General features: G+C 54.6%; 1 protein-coding gene across 2 annotated transcripts in view; it reads left to right on the forward strand.

Annotated features, from left to right (window-relative positions):
- Nucleotides 1–17,754, forward strand: part of ABTB2 (ankyrin repeat and BTB domain containing 2) — a 174,238-nt gene that overhangs the window by 130,013 nt on the left and 26,471 nt on the right. For both annotated transcript variants that reach the window (XM_040495479.1, XM_040495480.1), the window contains exon 3: nt 4,996–5,209. In XM_040495479.1, the coding sequence (XP_040351413.1) occupies nt 4,996–5,209 (214 nt within the window). The remainder of the gene's footprint in view (nt 1–4,995; nt 5,210–17,754) is intronic.

Genomic DNA, 17,754 nt, shown 5'->3' on the forward strand with positions numbered 1-17,754 from the left:
CTGCGGGCTTCCTAGATGTGGCTAGCGGCACAGCCACCAGCATCTCAGCTGAGATCAGGTTTGGAGTCTGATCCTTTCCTTTTACCATGGCAGCTTCTGTGGGCGTTACCGTCCACAGCCGGGCAAAGGGAAGCCCATTCAGAAACTTTCCTCAAGGGAAGGGCTTGCCATCATCTGCCCTTAACATTCAGCCCCTATTGGTTCTTCCTTTTATAAACAGCCCAAGTTTTAGTTTGCCCTTTTGCCACCTCCACTCCTGTCAACTCAGCCCAAACTAGAGCCATGTCAGATACCACCCATCTGCTCAGTATCCCTCCATCCCCCTACCCCATTGCTTCCCAGCTCGCTCAGTGAAATCCAAAATCCTCACCATAGCCCAAGATCTAATATATGATCTGGCTTCATTGCCTACTGCTCTACTCCTGTTAACTGTGCTCCAGCCACCCTGGCCTCCTGGCCAGGATTCTCCCAGCCCAGGGCCTTTGCACTAGCTGTCCCCTCTGCCTGTGACCATTTCCCCCCAGAAACCCAAATATGTTCGCCCTTCATTTTCTCCAAGTCTCTGCCCAAATGATACTTTATTAGACAGGTCTTCCCTGAGCACCCCCTTCTCATCCCTCCATCTTCCCTCTTAGAACTTCAGTTCTTTCAAAACACTTGTAACTATTTACTTGTAAATAGTTCATCATCTCTTTCCTCTGCCTAGAATGTCGGCTTCATGAGAATAGACTTTCTCTGTTTTGGTCCCCACTGTACTGTGTCCCCGTGATTAGAATAGTGCCTCATCGTGTGTGTGTGTGTCTGTGTGTGTGTGTGTCTGTGTGTGTGTGTGTCTGTGTGTGTGTGTGTGCATGCTTGTGTGCACATGTGCGTGTGTGCAGAGGAATGAGTTCTGAATTGTCCAGTGTTTGCCTCCTAAAACCCACGTAGGATCTGTCCACATCCTGGCCCAGCCACTCCTCAGGGCAGAGGGAAGAAGCATCCCCGTAGCATCTTTCCCCAGACGACTGAACAGGCTGTGTCATGTGCCATGCTGCCCCACCTCCCTCACCCTGAAACCAGGGATTTTGTGAACCCACTCTGCAGGAGGGAGGAGACAAAGGTGGAGGCAGATAATGCAGATTTTATGAAACTGAAGAACTTAATGAGGCTAGTGATACTTGGCACTGAACTCCTTGGACCTTAGAGTTTACCCCGGGTTTAACACGCATTAACTCCCTGCACTTGAGCCAGGACCAGCCTGCCAGGCGGGTTTAGAAGTTTCTTTTTTATGTCAGGTCCAGCTGCATAGAGAACTCAGGTGCTTGTCTCTCTGTCCCTCTCTCCCCATCAACATGTAAATGGGAGGGCACACGAGATACCTTCTTTTTAAAGGTAGCCAGACGGCGTTGGACAGACCAGAAACCTGTAGCGCCTCTAACCAAGGCTCTCATGATTAGCAAGCAGTGAGGGCCTGCTTTTCCGTGCCTTGTGGGCGTTTCTGGGCTTCAGACTGAGGTTTCATTGAGCTTAGGATCAGCTGATTCTCCAGCGCAAAGGCATTTCTGAAGCAGCTCTGAGTGCCCACCTGCACTAAATCAAGAGTGTCATCCAGTCTGGGCCATGACTTCTCAAATCAGCCATGGTGACAGGCCAGGGAATCTGCGTCCCCACTCTTAATTGCCGACCGAAGCTTCTATAAAATACAATGAAAATGAGTGTCTAAAAAATAAAATCAAAGACATGTAAAACGCAAGCCAATTTGTAAAAAATTATTAGACATATAATCACTCTGTCAAATTACTGTGAGATTTATTTTAAAAAATTTTTTATGTTTGTTTATTTTTGACAGAGAGAGAGAGAGAGCAGGGGAGGGTCAGACAGAAAGGGACACACAGAATCCAAAGCAGGCTCCAGGCTCTGAGCTGTCAGCACAGAGTCCAATGCAGGGCTCGAATTCACTAACTGCGAGAGCATGACCTGAGCTAACGTCAGACACTTAACAGACTGAGCCACCCAGGCGCCTCAACTCTGAGACTCTCTTAAAGCTCACTCTCAATTTCTGGAATTAACTTGTTGTGATCCAGTAAAAAAAAAAAAAAAAAAGTAACACACAGTTTGCAGACCTGTCCCAGTATGCAGACCACACTGTGGAGCAGTGACCAAGAGCATGCGTTTGGGGTGCAGGGTCCCCAGGTTAAGTCCCGGCTGGTTCACTTACCACCATTTAACGTCCGCGAGCCTGTTTCCTCATTTGTAAACTGGAAATACCTCCCTTATGGGGTGGTTGTGCAGATTAAATGAGATTTAATCTATGTTTTCCCCACTCTCAAGCCTAAAAAATATCAGGGAGCAGGGAGGAAAACCACCCTGGGGAGAGTAACCCAAAGCGAGCCGTTTGCTTTGGCTGTGAATGAGGGCTGCAGAGCCGTGTGAGTTTTTAGATGCCTGATCTGAGTTGTCTGCAGGCATCTGCTTCTTGGTCTGTGAGAGACCGAAGGCACGCAGCTGGGCTTGTGACCGAGAGTCTGGGGACCTCCGTCCCCAGCTGCCACACTGCTGCCTTTGTCCCCCGAACCTCTGGAAGGGCTCTCTCAGTACCTGGCTTCCCTTTAGGGAACACTTAAGAGTTGCTTCCACTTCTTACTTTCTTACTCGATTTTCTTGCCTGCATCCTGGCTGGGAATGTGCTGCCGAAAGGGTTCTACACCGGTAACAATAAAATAATCATAAACATGATGAATGATAATGGCTTCTACCTTGTCGAGCCTTTGAAGCATTTCCACAAGGTCTCTCTCTCTCTCTCTCTTTCTCTCTCTCTGATGCAATCAGGGATTCTTTGGCTTCTCCCCCCTGGTTCTGTGACCCTGCCAAAAGTTATGGCATTTCGACCTGGAGAAATGGAAGCCAGGTTGCAACTTCTTGAAGCCAAGTTAGCTGTGCAACTCGCTGCTGGGAGGCAGGATTGTCGGTGCCAGTTTCTGCCGCCCAGGAGTCCGAGAGCGGGGCTGGGAGCTGGCATCGCAGGGCTCAGACTCCTCCTCTCCTGGGAAATGTGGGGTAAGGCTTAATGGCGTGGAAAAAAGTCCTGGAAGCGAGGCCATGGGAGGTGGCCTGGAGAAGAGAGGAACAAGAGTAGTAATAATGGCGTTACAGTTCATCTTTACCAAGGACTCTGTGCCAAGCATGACGTTAAGTGCTTCACATTTATTATTTATTTGAGTCCTCCGAATGTTTAGGTGAGATACGATTATTCCATTTTACGGATGAGGAGATGGAGGCTCTGGTGAGAAACTTACGTAAGGCACAGGGTTGCAGGTACCAGAGCCCTGACTGGAAGCCCGGAGTGCCTGACTCTGGGATCTGCGCTCTCACCTGTTAACCTGCTGATTCTCTCACCTCACCAGACATTAGATTCGCCGAGGGAGCTTTTACAAGATAGGATGCGTAGGTCCCACCCCAGACCGATGAAAGCAGAGCGTTGAGGATGGGAGCCGGGTGTCCACACGTCCCCGCTCTCGGCTGCTCCAGGGGGTACCAGCGAGGAGCAGAGTCAGGTGCAGAGAGAGGAAGGAGGGAGGAGGTGGGGGTGGGGGCACAGGGCTCTCTTTCCTGGTGGAGATCTCCAGTTCCAGGGGTGTCATTTTCCCTTGCTGAGGCTGTCCCAGGAGAACTTGGCCGCTAATGGACCTAAGTGCAGCCCCCCACCCCCCCACACACACCCAGAAGCTGTATTTTGAAATGAAATGGAATGAATGCGCAAGGCTAGTTTTTTTATTCTGTAAATGTTTGCTGAGCACCTCTCATGTGGTAGACCCTGTGCAGGGTGCTAGGATGCAGTGGGGCAGAGAACCAGACTCGAAGAAGCTATAAATGAAGATCAATTGAATAAATGAACTGGTGCTGCCAAACATGGAATGACGCTTCTCTTCGCCAGGTTAAAACCTGCTTGTTTTTCTCGCCTTAGGGCCGGCCTCATCCAGAGGAGGTGGGGGGGAAGCTGGCCCACAGGGGAGTCGTGTCCCACCACCCCCCTTTGAGTTCTCAGGCCAGAGGAGAATGGAAGGGTGACACTTTTCCCGGAACAGAGGGGCCGGCAGGTGCCTGGGGCTGTTTGGCCCATCCTTTCTCAGCATTGTGGCCTCACACAATGATGGGACATTTCCTGTCCCAGGCCAGCGGGGATATTGAAAAGACTTGACTTGGGCAGAAACACAGCGCAGGATATGGGGACCCAAGGACCCCACAGACTTCAGTGGGTCAGGTCTGGGTCACAGTTCAGCTCATGGTCTTTGGAGTCAGAGACCTGCATTCAAGTGTAGATTCTACCATCTACTAGCCACAGGACCTTGGCTGGTTAAGTTCTGTACACGGTGGCCTCCCGGTGACCAGGGGACTGGAGGGGGTCAGTAAGTGTTTGTTTACCAGGTAAGCCTCCATTTCTTCATCTGTATTTGGGGGATAATACTTGGCCCCAGCATCATAAGGGTCGAACGAAAGCTCTTTTGTAGGAAACCGAACACTCGGCATGTAGTGAGCACTCAATGGTGGCGATGATGGCAGTGTTACCTGACGTGTTGGGGATGGAGGCGCCTTCCCTGCTGAAGGACCTGGGCGTTGCACAGGACGACAACCTGGGGCCGTCACCTCCCTGCTGGTGTCACACCCTGGTGCTGGGTGTCTGACGCTGGGACTCCCTGGCTCAAAGAGAGCCATGGGGTGTTGGAGGGAGTGGGGATGTCGAAAAAGAAACCGCATTAGCATAAGACGGTCCTGCCAGGGCTTTTTAGTTCAGCTACTAAGGCAAAACCCGCAGCGAAAGGAAAACTTACTTGCTCTTGTGCGTGTCTGGGTGACAGTTTCCACCTCCCCCGCCTCTTGGCTCCGGGGTAAACAGTAATTAGGCGCCCAGGCAAGGGGAGCGGTTTCTCATTAGCTACAAGCAGCCTTGGAGGAATGTGGGCAGCGAACTCAGACGTTTTCTTCTCTGTCTCTCCCTTCTGCCCTCCCCGCCAGGTGACCTGGTCTCCCGCGCCATGCATCACATGCAGGGGCGCCACCCGCTCTGTCCTGGCTCCAGCCCCGCCCGCCAGGCCCGTCAGCCACCCCAGCCCGTCACCTGGTCCCCTGACGCCCTCCACACGCTCTACTACTTCCTGCGGTGTCCACAGATGGAGTCCATGGAGAACCCCAACCTGGACCCCCCGAGGATGGCTCTGAACAATGAGCGGTAGGGGTCTCTCTTGGGCTGCACACCAGGTTGGGAGGGGCGCACCACCCGGTGTGCTGGCTGACCGACTGGTGCCAGCCTGCGTGCCTCTGAGGAAGCGGCTGATGATTCACACGAATCAAGACCTGGCCCTGGCGTGCGATGGGACTTTTCACCCAGGGTTGAGACACCCAGGGCTCTTTGAGGCTCATGATAGGTTTTGGCTTCCGTCTCTGATTTTCCAGCTCTGTTGCTCAGTTCCTGGGCTCTCTGAAATTCCTTTGCCTCTTTCATGAAAACAGGTATCACACCTGCCTGAGAACGGAGTGAGCCAGGGCTCTGAGAAAAAGCACGCAGGACAGTGTGTGGGTGGTACCTGGGCCTCTGTCACCTGTTGTCATCATGATGATGCCACTGTCCTCTTTGTTGTTGGTAGGGATCTGAGGTACGCTGTGCCCCGTCCCCTCATGTCACAGACAAAAACATCACAGTCTGGCAGGTTACTGGTTGAATAGCCTCAGGATCCAGGCCTGCTGCTCTCACTACAGGAGCCTAACCCTTCCCCATCTGGGAGCAGGGCTGCTAAGAACAGATGGGAAGGTTCGGCACTGCACAAGAGGACCCAATGAGGGGCACAGGCAGGGGACAAGCACAGGGTCATGTCCGCCTGCAGACAGAGTGCCTTTTCTAATTGGTCTTGACTGCTTTTAAATTTTTTTCTCACTAGAGAGGATCCTTTTTTATAATTTGCCCAGAACATCATAAATGCTGGCATGCGCCTCACCTGGAGGCCAACATGGCCTCCCTGCTGGCTCTGTCCATGGGCTGGAGAGTTGTGTGCCTGAAGGTCCCGGGAGTGAGAAAGACTGGCTTTGGTTTAGGAAGACCCACCAGCACGCATTCCACCGCCCAGCAGGCCCTGGGGCGCGAGAGAGCCCAAGGGGCTCTGTACCGCAGGGTGGAGGAAGGTGACCCGCGGCCTTGACGACAGAAGGCTGCTGCTCTCCCCGGCCCCCACCCCAGCTGGCTGTTGCCTTTGAGTGGCACCAGGTCTTGTCAACTTTGTGGTTCTCACACCTACTCCGCAGCCAGGCCCACCCCCCCAGTGCCCCCACAGTCACGGAAAACAAAGGTGCAACGCACCCTACTTCATTCAAAACAGCCACCGTGAAACACGGGAAATCCTGCGGACACGTGGCAAACCCGGCGAGCTGGGAATGCAGGGGCCCAGGAGTCAGGTGGTTTGCGTTCACGGACCCTGAGAACTTTGTGCAAGGTTTCAGACCCCTTGGGCCTCTGCTGTAAACAGAGGGATGGTGATGACGCCGTTGTAAGGACTGAATAGTGATAGTCGACACTTACTGAGGATTTACTGTGTGCTAGGCCCTGTGCTGAGCACTTTACATGCGAACACTCACTGGTGTACACACGGGAAGTGGGTGTGCGTCACAGCCCCATTTTACAGATGAGTAAGTGGAGGCAGAGAGAGATTTGATAACTTGCCAGGGCCACATAAGCTCCGCTCACAACACTGCACAGACAGTACTGTCTTTCATTACAAGAGACCTACGGCAGTAATGACCCAGTACACACACAAAGTAGATTCCCAGTAAATGCTACCACTGCTGCTGTTATGACTGGTGTCATTGCTGGATCGTCGTTATCTTCAAGGTGGACAGAGAATGCAGGGCCGAGGTAGGGCACTCTGCTGACACCCAGCAAGAAGGCAGCAGGTGGAGGCCCCAGGCTTCCTGGCGAAGCACCCAGCTGGAAGGTGGAACCAGAGCCTAGGCCCTAAGCCCCAGCTGTTTCTGCTTTGTGGAGAAATTGTTGTGGTTTCCAGAGTTGGCCGGGAAGGAGAAAGGGCAAGGAAAAAAATGTTGCGGCGGGGGAAGCTTGCTTATTGTTTGGTGAGGTCCTGAGGGCGCTGGACTGGGCCTGGTCACCCAAGCAAAGGTGGTTGGGAGAAGATGAGCCTTCTTTGGGCCCACTGGCCTGGCCTGGGCTGTTTGGCCCTCTGGCCGTGACCGTGGCTGTTGGCTGTGGGGCAGGCCAGGGAGGTGTCCCTCTGCAGGCGTTGAGCCCAGAACCCCTTGGATGTCTTTGCGGCTGCCCTCTGGCTTTTCCCCTGGGACGGTTCCCAGCCCCCAGTGCTCTAAAACGGCACCAGAGTTTCTCTGTGACCTGGGTCGTTGTCTGTGTGTAATTGTGATAGCAGAGCTTCAGTGGTTACGTGCACACGTGTGTGTTTAAGTAGCTTGTTATTTAAAAACCACACTGTCTGTGGCACAAAGAAATTGGTAGCTAAGGCATTTTTCCATGAATCATTTCAAATGACTATTAGATACATGAGAAATTGGAGCCACGATTAGGAAAAAAGTATCCAAACGTTTGAGATTTGGGCACCAAAAGGAGGACACCCTAAAAATACCCAGGCTGGCGGACAGCCTGACAGCTGTCTGGTGGCCCGGCTCTGGGCTGCTGAAGTGGATCCCACTGCACTTGGACCCACGCCGACGGGGCAGGCCCTGGCTGGCCCTTCCTGGGCCCACTGAGCCCACACTCGGCTGCAGGCTGGGCCACACGTCTCCTTGAGGCACTGCCACTCTGATATTCTCACCAGACCTCTGGGAGACTTCCTCCCCTTGCCCACGAGGAGCTGGAGTTTTTGCAGGGCCCTGGCTTTGTGAGTCTGGGCATGGCTGGGATGCCTGTCTGTGTCTTTCCCCCCGCTGTATCCCCCACATCATTGACTCTTGAAGTTCTTCCCTGTGTCCCATGTCAGGAGTGGGGGCGTCCGCCCAGCCAGAATCAGACAGGGTCTCTGATTGCCAGCGTGATGGTGGGGGGTGGGGGGGGTAGTCCCAGAGCTCAGTTTGGTGGCACGGGTTTGGCCACATGGCGACACTGATGGTGCCACTCAAGTCTGTGCTCAGATTTCTGCTCTGAGGAAATTACCCTTCTTCCTTCCCACAGGGGGGCTGTGTGACCCCATCCATGCTGATGAAGGGTGGGACGTGTGTTCACCCCTCCTGTGTGAAGGTCATCATGGCTTCCCTGCTAGGCCACGTGCTGCCTCTGCACTGCTCAGCGGGGCTTTCGTGTCTCCCCAGAAGGGGCCCTGTTCCCCGGAGCGTCCTGCTCCTGCTCCGGATTTGGGAGGAGTGGAGGTGGGAGGAGGGAGTGGCAGAAACAATAGGAGCTCAGGGTGGGCGGGCGGGGTGCTTTGCAAGGGACGGGCAGGCACTCTCGGGCAGGCTTGCGCGGAACGGGGAGCCGGCGGCACCGGGGAAAGCCCCCAGGCTTTGTGCCCAGGCCTGGGCTCAGGTCCAGCCTCCCACACGGGCCCCTCCACGCTTCCGGCTCCTCACCTGTAAAACGGGGAAGATGAAGCGAGATAGCGCACATAAAGCGGCCAGCTCTTCCTTCTAGAGGGCATTTCTACCCACTTGTGTTTCTTTCCTGCCCCACAGATCAGCAAGGTAGGTGCTAGCGTTATCTCCATTTAAAAAAAAATTTTTTAAGTTTATTTATTTATTTTGAGAGAGAGAGAGCACAAGTTGGGGAGGAACAGAGAGAGAGACAGAATCCCAAGCAGGCTCCACACTGTCAGCGCAGAACCCAACACAGGGCTCAAACTCACTAACACATCATGATCCTAGCGGAAATCGAATCGGCCACTTAACTGACTGAGCCACACCACGTGCCCCAGGATTCCCTCCATTTTACAGATGAGGACATGAGGCCAGAGGGGCACCCGCTGCTAAGTGGCCGGGCAGGGACTTGAACCAGGTCCCTCTGACCCGAAAGCCCTTGCCCTTCACAGTGCCAAGCTACAGCCGTCCCACCCGGCTACTCAGACCTGGTCCTAAAGCTCTCAAGGCAATCCCGGGTGGGTCTTGGCCTTGGGGGCCACCTCCACTGGGGCCATTCCAGCCCCACCTGCCTCTCCATTCCCAGGACACTTCCCCCGCCACCTTGGGAGAGCCTCTCAGACAGAGCCTCCCTGCACCCTCCCAGAGCGCCTTTCTTGCCGCCGGCTTTGCATCACAGACACCAGCGAGGCACGAGGCAGGGTCTCAAACCCAGGATTAGTCACAGCTGCTGCCCTGCAGGGCATGCCATCACCCGAGACCGGGCTTGAAAAGTGAAAGAACTTGCTGTCAGAGATCCAGGGTTGCCCATGGAGATGGGGGAGCCTCCTTCCCCCGAGGTCTGGAGGAGAATGGACAGCCATCTGGCTAAGTGTGGTCCCTGCTAGTCATGCCTGGGGGCAGAGGGATGAGCTGGCTGAAATGGCCTCCTGGGTGGAAGGTACCTCCTTGGTCCTCACGCCTCGGGGGACGAGGCGTCTGGGAAGTGGGGAGACAGGTCGCGTGGACACACAGGAGCGGCAAGAGATCTGCCAGCTCGCCCGCAAGTGTCCGGGAGAAAGCATCATCAGGCAGAGCACACGAGGGAGACAGATACGGTCCGAGGTGCAGAGGGGGCTGAGGTACACAGGAGGAGAACTAATTTTCTGCTTCAGAACCTTGGGGGCTGGAGGGCCCGGGCTCAGCAGGTAGCAATCCCAAGTGCATCTGATCTGGCGGCAGCAGCAGCAGCAGCAGCAAAAGCAAAGCCAGGCCTTTGAGGGATATCTGGGAATACTAGAAATGACGCAAGCCACGTGTGCACAAGGCAGTGTGTTTGCTTAAGCCCCTTCCCTCTCCCCGGGCCCGCACGGTGCCCCTTTGTAGAGGGAGTGTCCTGGTGTTCAGGACACTAAGCCAGGAGGAGCGTGGGAGCCTAGCCAGCCTGATTTGAGATGGAGCCTGGGAGCGTCTGGTGTCGTGATTTCCTCGGCTGTTAGAGCCCTATCTGAGGAGGGGACTGCTATTCAACACCATGCCTTTCAGATTGGCCTTGCCACTCACTGATTTCAGAGCCTTTGGGCAGTCAGTCCCTCCAAAGCTTGGGTTCTGCAGACCACTGACATGGCATTACAGTCACTTGCAAGGTGTGAGGTCTAAGTGAGTTAACGTTCCTAACACTTCTGGAACAGTACCTGGGGCACAGTAAATGCCAGATGTTAGCTGCTATGATTATTAGCATGACCATTTGTCCCTGGCAGAGGGAACAGCACATAGAGACCTCGCGGTGGGAGAGAACATGGTACCTAGGAGAGACAGAAAGGGGCGGCATGGCAGAGCCGGAGAACAGGAGTCGTGGTACAGGATGGATCGTGGACCGGGCTTGTGGCCTGGAGGGCCCTGGACCTGTCATCCAGCTCAGTGCTTTCTGCGATTGGCTGGTTTTCCTTCCCCACTTGATGCCTGGACCCCTCTGAGGGTAAAGGGGGAAGCCCTTTCTTCTCTGTTTGCCTTGGTGCTGGGAGGAGAGGCATTCCTACCGAGATCCACCCCGACGCCCCAGCCTGGAGCAGCCTGGCATGTGGTTCTGCACCACCAGACAGGCTCAGGAGGGACGAGGGGCCAATGTGGTAGTCATCTGAGAACACAGTCCGCATAGCGTTAGTTCTGCTGAGACTACAGGGCCTGCTCGCAGGTCGAAACCCTTGTCCAGGTGAGATCCTGGCAGCAGATAGTGTGTGTCTGGCCCAGCTCTTGGCCGCTCTGTTCCGTGTCATGCTAGTCAAGAAGTTTCCAGCAGGTATGTGCACAGAATTTGGAAGCGATGGAGCCAGCAAAGGTGTCGGCCGTCACGGGTCCCACCCACTCCCCCGGAAGTCGCTCACCTATGGTTTTAGGTGCTGGGGAAGAAGAGGAAGACTCCAGGAGCCTCGTGGGTCATCCCGGAGGTGTTCTCTCCGCCGTCTTCCAGCAGTATGAAGCGTCAGCTCCTGTTTCTAGGCCTCAGTTTCCTCATTGGTGAAATGGTGAAGGTGAGGTGGCAATAAATGAGATAATACAATGAAGCACGTAGCTCAGCACCTGGTGCACGGCAAGTGTTTATTAAATGGTGGCTGCCCACCCTCCTCCCCGTCATTATAATGGTCGTAAACGTGTTTAGATGACATGTTTGACACCTGCAGTAGGCTGTCTCCATTGCCCTAGAATGACATTTCTTAAAGTGTGACTTTCAAGTGCCATTGCTGTTAGTAATAAATACTATTACTTACCTAACCACTACGAATACCACTGATGTGTAACTATGACCATTACCACCACTTACAGACACTATTGTGGCTAATCATAGCCAGCATTTATAGGGCACATATTCAGAGACAGATAGCATCTTAAGTGCTTTAGTTACTAACTCACATTTCTCCCTGGATTTCTGTTGCTCAGTAGGGAAGGGGTATTAAGAGAATTATGAAGAATGGCTTATATGCCTGAGTCTCCAGCCTAATGAGGGAGGCAGAAACAAGACAGGAGACGGCAAATGAGCGAAACCCACCAGACAGCGTAAGAGACAGCTCGGCTGCGTGATGATGCGTGGGGTCGGCCCTCGGGCCGCGCAGCCTGCCTGGGTTCAGTCCCAGCCCTGCCACTTACAAAGTGGGCATGGCATTCAGCCTCTGTGCCTCGGTCCCTTCTTGGCAGGGGTGTTGGTGGGGAGGGAGTTAATGGACCGACAGCGCTGAGAGCAGCACATGGGACGCTCTGTCATCAGCACCACCACCATGTGCAGGGGGATCTCAGGAAGCCTGACGGACTTGGGGGAGGGCGTCAGAACAGCCAAGGCTTTTAACTGGGCCTTCAAGGGCAGCCACGGGAGACTGGGACAGGCTGGGTAGCCTGGGCAGCAAAAGTCACAGAGGGACTTCTGTTGTTTCAAAGTACGTGTTTCATGACAAAACTGAATCTACATTTTAGAAACACAAGAATTCGGGGGAGAGAATTTGCTTTTTGTTCTCTCAAGTTCTCACTGACCGCGTATCTAGGCAAATATGTCTAGGTGGGGCTGGAGCCGCTCTCCGGTGGAGAAGTACAACCTCAGAGGTGCCTGAGCGTCAGGGTCGGGGTCAGCTCCTGCCCCTCTGGCTCTGGGATTGAGCACGTCCAGCCCCCCCCCCCCCCACCCCGAGCCTCAGTTTCCCCCTGTGTGAAGTGAGTCACCTCTGCTGGCCCCTCTGCTTCCAGATTCTGCCTCCTCAAGGGGCACTCCCCAAGTTGTGGGGAGATACTCCCCATACGGAGTGAGGTGCAAAGAGAGGAGAGGCGCCTCTTTGTTCTACTCCAGATGCAGAAGGGGGGAGGTCTCCCCTCAGCCGAGCGCTTCACATAAATAGGAGGCGCCACGGATAGGCTGTGTGCTCAGTCTGAAGAAGTGGGCTCGTTAATCTTTTGCTCAGCTTGCGAAAGTGTTTTCTTATCAAATAATAGAGATGATGGCAGTGAGGGCTTTCTGCTACTGACTTAGGGTTCCCTTAAATGCCATTTCAAGAAGATTTGCAGCGTTAAGCTCTTTTCTCTCTTTTCCCCTCCCCGTTTTTGTGCATTAAATCTCCCATCTGCTACCCAAAGTGGAAGGAAAAGAAATCAGAATGGCTACTGGGTGAATTAGCGCTTGTTTGCCTGTGTTCCCCAGACCGGCGCATCCAGTAACCTCTCAAGTGGCAGAGCAAAGACCCCACTGTTTATGGTCCTGCCGTGTGCAGGGGTCGTTCCTCCCACGCCTGGTCCCTCCCCATCACTTCACCCACTTTTTCTTTTCTTCAGAGCACCTTCCTCTACCCGATGTTACCCGGCTTGTCTGTACTTGTCTACTTAATGGTCTGCCCCCTCTCCTCACCCTCTAGAATGTACCATAGATCGGCTTTGTTCCCACTGTGCCCGACACCAAGAACTGTCCCTGGCACTCAGTAGGCAGTTGAATACTTTGTTCAGTTGTCAAAATAGGACAAAGAGCCTAAAGGTTGGACACTGGCGTCAAACTACCACATGGGGTCTCTGCCCTGCCAGTCCCTAGCTGGGTGACTTTGGGCAAGATACTTAATTTCTCGGGCCTCAACTTCTCAGCTGGAAGATGACTTGATCTGCTTCCAAAGGTTTTTGTGGCAAGCATGGGAGGTGATACATTTAAAGGAAGTAGTGAACAGTAAGCTCTTCGGATGTGGGAGCTGCGATTATCAGTATAATTACTGTTTTTCTCAACCTTCTGGAAGGCCTAAAGTAACGAAATTGTGTTTAATGCATAAATAACCCAGAAACAATAGTGAACTTAAACATCGCATCTACTCAGCATGTGCGTGTGTTCTCCCTCCCATGTACCCCCCACCTCGGCCCCTGTCTTTGCTTACTTTAACACAGGCCTGACAGGAGCCAGGGAGCCAGGCGAGCGACAGAGAAGAAGTAGACCAGATGTCACAAAGGCCTCAGTGAGGACTGTTTGGAGGAGTGATGTGTACACGCTTTAGGTTTATCACAACCCACCACCCAAGGATTTAAAAAACTGGATTTCATCCTCCCATTGGTTCAGAGACCAAGCAGACTGAGGGTCACACACTCCACAGTCAGCGGGGTACCCGGGCCCCTTGCGTGCTCGTTTGCCCATAGCACCTACACAAGATGGGCTGCTGTTGCTAAGTATGGAAGCTGGGGAGTGATTCGATTTGATTTATTTCACGTGGGCTGGAAGAATCTAGTCAAAGCTTTATCGTTTATAAGGCACTTTGCATACACAGTTCTCTGATTAGCTCTCACAGTAGCTCCTGGAGGAAGCCATTACTGTTCCCACTTACAGATGAGCAGACTGAGGCCTGAAAGGGATAAAAGGGGCCGCCCAGGTCACATCTAGGAAGTGGCAGATCAGAGCTCAGGCAGGGAGGTCTGATTACGATAGCGCAGCGTTCACATCGTCAGGGGTGCTGGGTCTCCCCCTGCCTCCCAGGAGAGAGGAGGCAAGACCCCAGGAGCCAGGTCTCTTGTTCAGCACCCCCTCCACCCAGCGTGATTTAGGCAGCTCGCCCTCAACTACTCGGGGCCTCTTCCCCAGCAGACGTGAGTTCACGGGCTCGGGGTGGCCAGCCTGAGGGTGGGCATCTGTCCAGCCCCTGACAGGGAATGAGCCAGGGACAGGGGGGCAGACAAAGGAAGTGGCAGTGCCACATAACAGGGGATGGAGACAGGACAGGATCCTGGCCCAGCCGTTGACAAGCGCCCGCGGGGGCTGCCTGTTGCGTCTGACTTCCTGCCCCATTGTTGGGGCCACCCGGGCTCACAGAAAAGAAGATTGGGAACTGCCAGGCCTAGGGGCTTCATTCATTGGGAGTGTTTTTGTAACGCAGCAGCCACAATCCCCTTTGTCTGCAGTACCGCCAGGATCCCAGAGAGCCTCGGTGCTGGGAAGTCCCAGGTCGAAAGGGAATGGACTCTGCTTTCTTAACAGTGGCTTCCAAGGCTGAGCTGTTGACATTCCAGAAACTGAGGATGAGGACAGGGTAGCAGCTGGGATGCGGTCAGGTCGGGCTGATTTCTGGCCCTACTTTCATGCCCCACCTCGGACGGGACAGCAGTCTGGGACTTGCCCCTGCTTTGCTACTTTAACATTGGACATCAAGGGAGAAAAGACTCTCGAGAGGTCTAGAGAATACACCTGAGGCTTTGGGGCCCGGCCCAGCCCTCCATTCATTCCCTGCGGACCTCAAGGCTGATGGAGGTGAGGTTGTGGGTGTAGACGCTGGGAGTTTCGGGTGGGGCCTGGGTGAGCCACTGAGGCGAACCTTCTCTCCAGCCTGCCTGCCTCCCGGGTTTTGGGCCAGCCAGCAGGCTCACAGCGTTTTGTGTGTGGCAGTTTGGTCTCGTGAAAGACCCTAGAATCTTGTGTTTGTTTGTTTTTCCTTTTGAAGCCGGAAAGATTGCCTGTGGCTAGCTATGTGGCCTTGGACGTATGTCCAAACCTCTCAAAGCCTCAGTTTCCACATTTGTAAAACGCACACCAACAATTATGCCTCCCCTGCAGGGTGGCTGTATTAGAAAGAGGGTAATGCTTGCAGAGTGACCTTATGCTTGCTCAGCGCATAGTAGGTCCTCAACAGATGGTAGCAATATGGCTTTACTGTCCAGAAGCCAGTGCCAGAGTCTTTCCTGAAGCTGCAGTGGGGATGTGGGTGCAGAAAGCAAGGTCAGTCCTAGGAGCCTGCACCGGCTGGGTGTCCTGCCATCTGTGGCTTGGGTCAAAGCCACCAGCTGCCGGTCAGGAATTCCCCCCTTAATCTCTGTCAGGCCTCAGGAGCCCCATGCCCCTACCTCCTCCTAGAAGTTTCTAGAAACTCTTTACCTGACAGTATGAATGGGTCATCTTTCTGCCTTAGACCGTGGAGGAAGGGGAGGCAAGTTTTGTGTGATTATTCTCTGCTGAACCCAAGCAGGAATGCTATCCAGAGACCCTAAACAAAAGACCCCCCCCCCCCCGCCCCAGGGGTCTGTGAGATAAATCAGCAGGACAGCGGGGCCACAGCCTCTTCCCAAGCCTGCCTTGCTTGGCAGAGGCTGATGGGTGGTGGCAAGTGCCCTCACTGTGTTTGCGATCACGTCGGAAGCCCTCGCCCGTCTGGCTTCCATATGGTGAAAGAGTTTGCGGTCTCTTGTCGGCACAGACGCCGGGCACGGCTGAGGCAGGCAGGGCTCTTGCACATGGCAGCAGTGAGCTCCCTAGGTGAGGTGCAGGGGAGGTGTGGCCCGTAGGCCAAGGGAGCCGCACCCCGGTGAAGTGGAGAGAGGCCCGTTTTCACGCCGCCCCCTGCCAGGGGTGTGGGAAGGGTGCTACTCTGCCTCCTGGACCAGCTGCCTGCCCATGAGGCCACCATGCGGGGAGGTTGCGCCTGAGAAATGCGCCAGATGCCTTTGACCTCACAGCACTCGGGAGCCCTCCCTGGGGCGTGAGAGAGGGCGGAGATGTGGCGGCCCGTGTGCCGGCTCCCCTGGAATCCGCACCGTCTCGCCCACACGGATGCCACCCTGGAGTGAGGCCCACTTACCAAAGACAGATGGCTGGGTCCCCTCCACCGAGGCGCAGCGCCACACTGACATCTGCAGAACTACATGTGCCGTCTCCCTCCCTGGGAAGGCTCCGCGACAACATCCTAGCTGGGCCCCGCCTCCGCCCCGAAACTGCTTGAGCCCCAGTCAACTGAGCCCCGCCCCAGGAAACTGCTCCTGGGTAGAAAATCCTCCTGTGAAATGGTTGTCTTTTTATCTGGGAAGTATTTTCTTTTTCTGAAGGGCACCCGTTGCCAATACCCAAGCCGACTCGAGCTTCCAGGAATGAAAGACGAAGCGGGTCCCCATTTCCCGAGCTCGTTTGCCTGCGGAGAGTTGGGCCAGATGCCCTGGACCTCGTAGCACTCGGAGGCCCCTGGGAAGAACTCTGGAGCCCTGCAGAGAGTTCTGGAGTGAGAGCAGACCCCTGAACACACGTTAGCAGCCAGAGGGCTTTGCCTCCCGGAGTGAGGAACCTGCCACACGTTTACCAATTCAAAGAGTTCTGTCGTGGGCCCCTGTGCTGAGGGATGGGACATGCCCGTGAGCGGAAGTCTCTGTCTTCGAGAAACTATAGTCTGGGGAGAAAGCAGGCACAAGTGAGACCCTGACAAGTAGGGTACGTGCCGTGCAGGTGCGGAGGGCCTGCTTCAGGGTGGGCAGAGGCCTCCCACTGCCTGGGCGGACGGCGGGAGCCAGGGGCTGTGCTTTACCGAGGCACCCTGACACGACGGTGACCGGATGTCTCGGTTCGCCTGAGCTGGTTCCCGCTTGCACCTGCTGTCCCGGCGTCCTTGGCAACGACACTCCTTTTTCCCCTCAATAGTGGTCCAATCTGGGTGACAAAAGACGGGGCTATTGTGCCTCAAACTCCTCATCCCTAAGATGAGGGGGATGAGGAAGAGCGCAGAAAGTAGAAGACCAGGGCCAACTCTCTACGCTGAGTGACAGCGGAAGGTACCGTGTAGGAGCTCGGGGGCTGGGGGACACTGCCAGGGACTGCATCCCAGCTCTGCCTCTTACCCAGGTGCGTCGTTGGGGGCAAGTTACTTCACCTCTCCAGCCCTCAGTTTCGCCGTGTGTAAAATGGGATAATAGTACCTGCTTTGTGACACAGAGAGGAGGATCGAAGGAGTCAAGAGATGTGAAGGGCTTGAAATGGTGCCAGGAGCTTAGCGTGCTCTGTAGATGCTAGCTCTTCGTGTTTCTCTGTTTTTTCCTGGAGCCTCTTTTTTTGTTTTCAGGAGCCAAACCAAGATGCCCCAGTATTCACACGACTGGCCTCCTGCCCCAGTGCCCACTTTGTGGCTCCCATGGAGCCTGATGGGCAGTCACCGGGAAGAGGCAGAGAAATTGCTCACAGCTACTCCTGACTTGGTGTGTTCTAAATTTATATCCATATGCGTATCTGGGCAAGTACAGGGCTTTTTAGCACCTCTAATCCGTAACACGTGAGTTTTAATAAGAGCAGTGTATTTCCCCCTCAGAAAGCCCTGAGCTCTGCCTCTGACAGCGGTCCCTTGACCCCACGGGGAGACTCTGCCGTGGGTCAGCCGCTCCAGGTCCTGAGGCGGAGGGGCCGGTGGAGAAGATAGGCCTGGGGGTCGGAGGAGAGATGCTTTCCCCACTGTGACTCCAAGC

Source organism: Herpailurus yagouaroundi, unplaced genomic scaffold (genome assembly GCF_014898765.1).
Source record: "Herpailurus yagouaroundi ecotype Mexico unplaced genomic scaffold, PumYag 187, whole genome shotgun sequence".
NCBI lineage: Eukaryota > Metazoa > Chordata > Mammalia > Carnivora > Felidae > Herpailurus > Herpailurus yagouaroundi.